This window comes from Triticum aestivum, chromosome 2A, assembly GCF_018294505.1.
Source record: "Triticum aestivum cultivar Chinese Spring chromosome 2A, IWGSC CS RefSeq v2.1, whole genome shotgun sequence".
Lineage (NCBI taxonomy): Eukaryota > Viridiplantae > Streptophyta > Magnoliopsida > Poales > Poaceae > Triticum > Triticum aestivum.
Window position 1 is genome coordinate 689,727,982 of NC_057797.1, and position 8,405 is coordinate 689,736,386.

General features: G+C 46.6%; 2 protein-coding genes across 3 annotated transcripts; one reads left to right on the forward strand and one right to left on the reverse strand.

Annotated features, from left to right (window-relative positions):
- Positions 1-1,053: 1,053 nt before the first annotated feature.
- On the forward strand, positions 1,054-4,938 carry LOC123190263 (plant intracellular Ras-group-related LRR protein 1). Of its 2 annotated transcripts, none has more exons than XM_044602877.1 (4): positions 1,054-1,318; positions 2,740-3,019; positions 3,592-3,761; positions 3,945-4,938. In XM_044602877.1, exons 2-4 carry the CDS (start codon positions 2,786-2,788, stop codon positions 4,636-4,638), a joined length of 1,098 nt encoding a protein of 365 aa, XP_044458812.1. In that variant the 5' UTR covers positions 1,054-1,318; positions 2,740-2,785; the 3' UTR covers positions 4,639-4,938. The 2 variants fall into 2 exon arrangements, with proteins under 2 accessions (XP_044458812.1, XP_044458811.1); XM_044602876.1 differs by having other exon boundaries at positions 1,062-1,323.
- Positions 4,939-5,411: 473 nt separating this feature from the next.
- LOC123190264 (putative peptidyl-tRNA hydrolase PTRHD1) lies at positions 5,412-6,872 on the reverse strand. The gene is made up of 2 exons (XM_044602878.1): positions 6,458-6,872; positions 5,412-5,806 (listed from the first exon to the last, which is right to left on the reverse strand). The coding sequence occupies exons 1-2, from the start codon at positions 6,836-6,838 to the stop codon at positions 5,624-5,626; spliced, it is 564 nt and encodes a 187-aa protein (XP_044458813.1). The 5' UTR covers positions 6,839-6,872; the 3' UTR covers positions 5,412-5,623.
- Between the last annotated feature and the right edge of the window lie 1,533 nt (positions 6,873-8,405).

Below are 8,405 nucleotides of genomic sequence, written 5' to 3' on the forward strand. Positions count from 1 at the left end.
GGGGAGCGCTTTGCGCGACTACTGACTTCTTCGTCACGGACGCCCCGGACTCCTATGACTACTTCCCCGACAATGACTTCTTCCCCGACGTCGACAACCTCCTCAACGACATGGCTGGCGAGGACACCGACCCCAAGTCCAGTGCTACTGTTGCCGCTGTTGTCCCGTACGTGTTCTTGCTCTTTCTGTTAGAGGTCCTGCCACAGTTCCTTGTTCTAGTATCTGCCCTACATATGTTAGGTTCTACTTCATATATGCAACTTGATCTAGTGTCTATTCTAGATGTGTTCAGTTTAAGTTCATATATGCAGATGCTATTTACCTTCTCTCTGTCAGATTGCATGACTTACTTTATCTCTGCTATATTATTGATGCTTTATCTAGCATTTCCGTTAGTAAAATTATTTGGTAAATTGCTCGTATTTCCAACACAAATGAATTCCACAAAGATCCGCCAAAGACACATCTTCACTTCTATTTTCAACTAAACGATCATAGTTTTCTTTACAAAAGTTTACACGCATCCGGCCCCTACTTTGTATTTTTGGTCAATATTTGTTTTCCAGATTTGCAAACAAGGTTGACTAGGAAATGCATGTAGACCTTGAAACTTGAAAACGAGGGATTATCCATTTGCACCTACTATCACATCTCAAGACTCGCGTATCCATACTCATCATAGTCGTGCTAGCTAGCTGTACGTTTAGCAGTCCCGATGAACTTCTGATGGAGATGTAACCCCCATTGGCCCGCTGTGGCATGGCATCTTCCATCTCCCTTCCTCTTCCGTTATCCGATGCGCTTGACCTTCCAAAATTAAGCAGCTGCCCAAACTGGCAAATAATATGCAGAGAGAGAGAGGAGGGAGATGAGATGTGTACGTATAGACGTATAGTACGTACGTACGGCCGTACCGGGTCGGCCGAGACTTGGAGTCACTCGCACTAGTACTTTCAGCCATCTTTTCTCTACAAAGGAAAAATAAATCAGATCCTAGCTTAGATAATTAAGCAAGCTAGCCAGTCACACACACAAGCATGGACGCTGCAGGGTGTGGAGAGGGTTCGCAGGGTCAGCCCTCCGCTAGATCGGTTGCCTCCCCGTCCCTCACCTCTCCACCTCCCGCTACTTATATGCCAAAGCCTATGCTTGTAAGGGTCAGCACCTTCCTCACCTCACCTCGCCTCGCCTTGCCCATCTCCTCCTCTCCAGCTCCCTCCCTCTCTCTTCGCCTCCAACTGCAGCTGCGTCTGCTGCTGCTGCCTTACTTGTTGCAGCTTGCAGACTCCTTCTCGGCAGGAACTAACACCGCCTTCAGGTGAGGTGAGAGTTTTATTCATGCTTCGATCTTGGTTGATTTGATGGGGTTTTGCTGGCATGCATATGCATCGATCGATCTGCTCCAGCCAGAACCGCTCTTGTTCTAGTTTTCCTCTCTCTCTCTCTCTCTCTCTCTCTCTCTCTCTCTCTCTCTCTCTCTCTCTCTCTCTCTCTCTCTCTCTCTCTCTCTCTCTCTCTCTCTCTCTCTCTCTCTCTTCTCTGCATACTGGATTGTTCTTGCACTTTTCTTCTATCTCAATTTGTTGTTCTTTACCTGCGATCTCAATTTGTTCTTCTGAGAGGAAGAGAGCAGATTGTGACAAGCTTCTCACCCTGTGTTACGTACTGCCTCAACTCGCTTTCTTCCGAGAATACTCTTGTGGTCAACAACCTCTTTTGGGGAGGTGGTCGCTCACCGCGGTTTCCGTTAACCCACAAGTACTACTTTGAGAAATCAATCTTCTTCCACTCTTTTCACTTGGTTAATCTATTTGTTGACAATCACCATGCATTTTCTTGCTTTTGATAGCTAAGTTTTGGAACTTCTGCTAGGGAAAAAAAACAGCATACAGAAGGAATCAAGGAGCATGTTATTAACTTTTCATTGGTTAGCTTGGTCCGTTAGTTGGGTTTCAACGCTCTCGTTGGCGATCGATGTAGGCACGATGAGAGTGATTCACCTCAGCCTCATTTGTTCATTCCGTTTTCTTCTTCTTTGCGAAATTGAGTGTGTGCTCTCACCATGAAACTGCAGGAGAACACGGCGCACGACCGATGGGCTCGCAACGTTAGATGCAGCTTGAGGTTGCCTAGCAACAAACACTGGCTACAGTTAGAGAAAACCCCTTTTCTATCACCACCAGTGTGCCACTTGCGCTACGTATCACCCACCAACCCTTTTTCCTTCTTCTTAAGCCACACCAGAAAGTACTTATTTCCTCTATGTTTGCAATGACTAGACTTAACTTAAGCCACACCAGAAAGTATTATTTCCTCTATATTTGCGATGACTAGCTAGACTTAGCTAAAGCCACACCAGAAAGTATTATTTCCTCTATATTTGCGATGACTAGCTAGACTTAGCTAAAGCCACACCAGAAAGTATTATTTCCTCTATATTTGCGATGACTAGCTAGACTTAACTTAAGCCACACCAGAAAGTATTATTTCCCCTATATTTGCGATGACTGGACTTAGCGGTAGCACTAGTCGGCATTTCTGATTGCAACATGCAGTTAATGCTGGCCGTCCTTGTGCTTCCTTGTTGGTACAGGTCTCCCCCTCATGCCTCATGTGTGTGTCAATCTTTAATTACTCGCATACTGTTCAACGTACACCTTTGGCTTAATTATACTAATCGCTGGTGTGTCAGAAGTCTCCTTGATCTGATATGTTACCAACGGCACAATCTCTTTGCAGTTTAAATTGATACATCGACGCACCAGACGTGGGAGAAGCCAGTAGCATGAGGGACATGGCAGAGAGGAGATCAAGGCATGGGCATGGGCATGGGCACGGGCATGCCAACGTCGTGCCGTTCGGGGCAGGCGCAGGAGGAGGGTTGCAGCATGGAGAGCATGAGCAGGAGGTCAAGGAGAAGAAGCTCGACATGAGCGGCCTGTCCATGGACACTATCCCGCACCTCACCATGTCCCTTGGCCACATCACCACCTTGGACCTCTCCAACAACAATCTCGAGGTATGTTATTTTTCTTGTGTCACGACTATCTTTTACGTCCTTCGTCGACAATTCTGCTAATCACTTGTTTTTGAACAATCGTCTAGTATAGACCTGATGCGAAGAAAAGGAGTACTACCGGTTATTAGACTTTTTCTTGTCAGTTTGCCTCCATCGTCTAGTATAGACTTTTTCTTGTCAGTTTGCCTCCATCGTTTTGTCTTCTGAAACGCTCATCCTTGTCTCTTGCTCCGTCCGTTTTGAATGGATAACTAGCAAGAACGTATCTACAAACGGCGGTGTCATTTTTCTTCTACCATATATGATGATAAGATAAGCAAGGCCGATTATTAATACATGAAGCCTAGTCACGTACTCAACTGGACGACTAGTATATGCTCCAGCACTGCCATATAGTATCACCCATGGCAATCTTTTACTATCTTCTTCCACGATGTCCCTTCTCACGGCCCTTGTCGACTCAGGGGCAAAGAGTATCATGGTGTCTACATCCTGAAGCATTTTTCCTGGGGATATGCCGCTTCGATCGTCACAGGCTCACGTCCTGACACGATGTGTTTTAAAAACTGCAGAGCATTCCAGAGTCAATGATCGCGCGGCTGCTGAACGTGGTGGTGCTGGACGTGCGCTCCAACCAGCTCAAGTCGCTGCCCAACTCCATCGGCTGCCTCTCCAAGCTCCGGGTCCTCAACGTCTCCGGCAACCTGCTCCAGTCCCTTCCCGCCACCATCGAGGAGTGCCGGTAAGCGCGCTGCCACCCGCAATTCTCGCTCACTCGCCAACAACACCCATAAGCTACTAGGGTAGGAAAATTAGGAATGCTTTTACCGAAAAAGGCTTTCGCCCCGCTTTATAAATAAAGAAAACCACCGAGCACAACTAGGAATGCCTTTGACTAACCTGTGTGACGTTGGCATGGGTGCAGTGCGCTGGAGGAGCTGAACGCCAACTTCAACCAGCTGACGCGGCTGCCGGACACGCTGGGCTTCGAGCTCCACAGCCTCCGGAGGCTCTCCGTCAACTCCAACAAGCTCACCAGCCTCCCCTTCTCCACGTCCCACATGACGGCGCTGCGGGCCCTGGACGCGCGCCTCAACTGCATCCGCGCCCTCCCCGAGGGCCTCGAGAACCTCGTCAACCTCGAGGTGCTCAACGTCAGCCAGAACTTCCACTTCCTTAGGGAGCTGCCCTACGGCCTGGGGCTCCTCACCTCGCTCCGGGAGCTTGACATCAGCTACAACTCCATCTCCGTGCTCCCAGACTCCATGGGCTGCCTAGCCAAGCTCAACAAGTTCAGCGCCGTCGGGAACCCGCTCGTCTGCCCGCCTATGGACATCGTCGAGCAGAGCCTTGACGCCATGCGTACCTACCTCAGCTCCAGGATGAACGGCACCGGCGTCAACGCCAAGAAGAAGAAGGGGTGGCTGCCCAGGATGGTCAAGTACAACACCTTCTCCGGGCGGATGACTCCCGGACGCAAGAGTGCCCACGACAACTCTGAGGGCTTCTCGATGTCGGATTACCACTCACTCAACGGCTCCGCATCTCCGGGGTTCCTCTCCATGCTTTCGCCACGACGGCTCTTCTCGCCACGGAGAGATTCGCCCAAGCATCATTAAGGGTGGTCCACTTTGTAAGTGGTTTGATCCTTCAAGTATTCAGATGAAATGCTCCTAGGTGCTGCTGTTTCTGCAGGTGTGTACATATGTCTGAAGAGGTATATATATATACAGTAGTGTGTAGTAGTACAATAGGGCATTGATGTACATAGAAACAAAGAAGAGCGCTTTTACTTTCCTTCTGTATTTTTGTTTACTCGTTACAGTCTTACAGATGCTTTTGTAAGTGCAGTGGATTTTGAGTGAAATTGTAATCCTTTATATGTTGAATGAACATAAAGCTTGAGGTTTGGAATGCAATCCTTTATGTGTTGAATGAACATAAAGTTTGAGGTTTGGACTATTTCCAGCTCAGTTTGGTCAACACAAGTTTTAAATTTTTAATACAGTAGTATTTTAAATGAAAACACGGTCCAATATTACAACTCACTTTACTCAACAGAAAATGACATTTTCTAATCACGATCCTGGAATGATTGTCATCAGTGCAATTTAAGCTTGATAAGAACTGCTTTGTGCATATAGTATATGAGTGCGCAATTTACTTACCAAAACACCTGCATTGATGTCTTCCCTTCGTTATTACCTTTGAGCATTCAACACTCAAGACAGTAGAGGAGTAACCTCCATGCAGGCTCCTCAGAAAAAAAAAACATGCTGGCTAAAAATTCACCAGATCATCAAAGACTGAAGACGTAAATTCTGACTCATCACTATATCCAACCCAGTATACTCATTGCTGGAACAGAATCAATCAGTACGGTGCCAAGCAGTTGGATCCAACACAAAACTCATCGATTCACTATTATTTGTCATGCCAATACGAGCACATCCATTTCTTAAACAGGAACAATCAGTTGATGAAAGACTGAAACAGGTATCACCAATAACATGGGACTAAAATGTGTGACCTCAATGCAGCAAAGCTACTAATGTCATCCCATAACAACCAAGACCAGCAACCTGGATAGGTATTACTCTTCAGTCATTTGCAAAGTTTTAGCTTCCTAAAGAACGAAGCTACCTGCGACTTTGGGCAGGGTGCTGTGGCTATGCAAGTCGGGATGTTCTCGGGCTGCTCTATCCACAGCTTGTGCCGTACACCAGCTGCTTCCAGTTTCTCAGCCAAGTTCTTCAGCTGTGTCTCCCCTTTCACCTCCAATGTTACCTGATTGCAAAAAGTTCCCAGATCAAAACAAGGATTAATGAACATGAAACTATATAATAGCCCAGTCAGGCCGTAGCAAGAAGAATGGAATGAAGGGTAGAAGTACTGAATTTAAAAAATTCGTGCTCAATTCCTTTGTGCAGGAATATCTAAGCCAAACAAAATTAAGCACCAGCATAACAGAGAATTCCACTTGGGGTTTCCAAACTTATTGTGTGGGCTGGACATACTAGAACCACCTTGTGTCATCACAAGCATCGTCTCAGATACAGTAATTGTACCCGAGTTCAGGGGAGCACACAGAACCATCTCCTTGTTTACGGCATTCATGGCTTTCTAGTTTCGATGTTCAAGTCACAGGAAGCACCTCCAAACTGGAACTACAAGAACACAATGTATTTATTATATGATGTCAAAGCCTCCACAGCCCCTATCACAATATCACGGTGCAATGCAGATGAATGAATGGCTTCATGAGCTAATCAGCCAGCAAACCTATGTGGAAAAAAAATGCGAATGCCTACTATTGTTCGAGGGAGGTGCGATGCAGATTCATATTTGTTTAATAGCGAAATGCGGACGCTGAAGATAAGGGGAGAGAAGTGGCAAACAACGGGCGCGAGTTCGGGTGGGGCAAAAGGTCGAACATGCCTTGTGCATGCTGTCGAGGTTGCCGGGCGCGCAGTAGGCGGCGGTGTCCGGGTGGTCGCGGTGCGCCCAGACGGCGGCCACGGCGGCGTGGCACCCCTGCGCCACCACGCTCCCCAGCGGCCACGCGTCCGCCAGGTCGCGCCGCAGCACCACGTACTGCACCACCACGTCCTCGGCCTCCTTCCTCGCTTCCTCGCCGACAGCGGCGGCGGCGGCGGCGGGAGACGGGACTGCGTCCGGCGTGGAGGCGGCCGCGCTCATGCTGGCTCGCGGTGGGGTTCGGAGGATGGGAATCCTGGCGAGGCCGGGGAGGAGGTAGGCGGCGCCTGGGAGCGTGCTGGCTACGGGGGACGGCAAGCGAAGAGGCAGGAGGGACAACATGGTCCTCAGTTTTCTGCCTGTGGTTTGTTTTGCTACAAGTCCACTTGTTTTTCTTCTTTGTTTTCCTTGTTCTCCTTTTCATATTCTCTTTTTCTTCAGCTATATATTTTTCTAGAGAAATGATTCCCTTCACCCAATAGAGCAGTTTATTAGATTCCAACATGTTGTGTCGTTCTTTCTCGGTCGTATAAGGTTTTTGAACAGAACTCCAGTGCCCAGACTACTCGCTCATCCTCTAAACAAATGCCTTCCATTTTTCAACTTCTTTGGTGTGTTTTTCATCATGTATCCATCCTATTTGCTCTATTTAGAAGGTCGGCATGGAAATCCTGTGACGGAGACTGACTGTCTACTTCACTTCTATGGGTGCTCGAGCCTCACCCTCTCTCGCACTCTCTCACGTAGCCTTGCATCAAGCTTACAGATCTCACTCCCATATCCTCCGTGGAGACCGAAGCTCGATACGGAAGTTTACTGAGTTCTCGAGCACATGAAAGATGGTGGGTTGAGGGCAATGAGTTTGGGGTCAACTTGTCTAGCTTCGAAGGGTTCAAGCGAGCCTGAATCACCAAAGGCCGGTGCACAAAAACATGTGTCCTTATGGACATGGAGTATTTGATCCCGAGCTCATATACTCCCGCACGAACAGTAAAATTGAAAAAAAATAGTGAAAACTTAAAAAAATCTGATTTTTTTTTGTGATGAACATTGATAAATTCTCTAATTGCGTGTAAAATTTCAAGTTGAAATGACATTCGTGGAGGTCTGGGCAAAAAAATAAAATCAATGGTCCAAAAAGACTATTCTTGGAAGCATTTTGGAGCATCAATTTTGTTTGCCCAGACCTACACGAATATCATTTCAACCTGAAATTTTGCACGTAGTTAGAACATTCATCAATTTCTATCACAAAAAAATCAGTTTTTTTTTAATTTTTTAACTATTTTTTATTTTACTATTCATGCGGGAGCATATGAGCTCGGGATCAAAAGAGCACTTTCGTGTCCTTATCCACTGTGAAGGTTCCAACATATGTTGCAATGATTATGGATGTGTATTTCGAAAAATGAATGTTTGTGAATCTCATTGTTGTATATGTTATTCTCATTTGTTGATTGTGTTCAGTTTCATATTGTATCTTTGCGGAACATTTCAATGAACAGGGATGTGTTGCATGCCCAAACTTTGGTTGTGCAAGTGTGATTGAAATGTTACATCATATTTAAATGTTTTTACGGGGATGCTCAGGAAGTGTTCTTGCGTTGTGCAAGGCTATAGTCAAGGCTATAATAGTTTTAGATTTCTTTCACATTAGGGAAGGCGCTCGGGATGTTTAGCATACAGCGGGGTCTTTTGCAAATGTGGCATGCATCTGCAGCTTCAAAAAATGAACAATCTAATCAATGCACAAACGTACAACTCCCTAGGAATTTCAATTGCTCGAGCATTGAAGTGGGTCGACTCAAGAAGCAATTTATGGGAAGCTTCCGTAAAGCTGGGTTGGGCCGTTTTTAGGACCTTTCGTGCAATTGTTCTTTTTGGTTTTCTCTTATGGTTTAGTTTCGGG

Bases quoted from the DNA above. Each gene is read 5' to 3' on its own strand.
- LOC123190264 (XM_044602878.1), bottom strand. From the start codon at position 6,838: ATGTTGTCCCTCCTGCCTCTTCGCTTGCCGTCCCCCGTAGCCAGCACG. The intron at 5,807-6,457 runs GCATGTTCGACC...TTTTGCAATCAG, and splicing joins ACCTCGACAGCATGCACAAG to GTAACATTGGAGGTGAAAGG.
- LOC123190263 (XM_044602877.1), top strand. From the start codon at position 2,786: ATGAGGGACATGGCAGAGAGGAGATCAAGGCATGGGCATGGGCATGGG. The intron at 3,020-3,591 runs GTATGTTATTTT...TAAAAACTGCAG, and splicing joins TCTCCAACAACAATCTCGAG to AGCATTCCAGAGTCAATGAT. The intron at 3,762-3,944 runs GTAAGCGCGCTG...GCATGGGTGCAG, and splicing joins GCCACCATCGAGGAGTGCCG to TGCGCTGGAGGAGCTGAACG.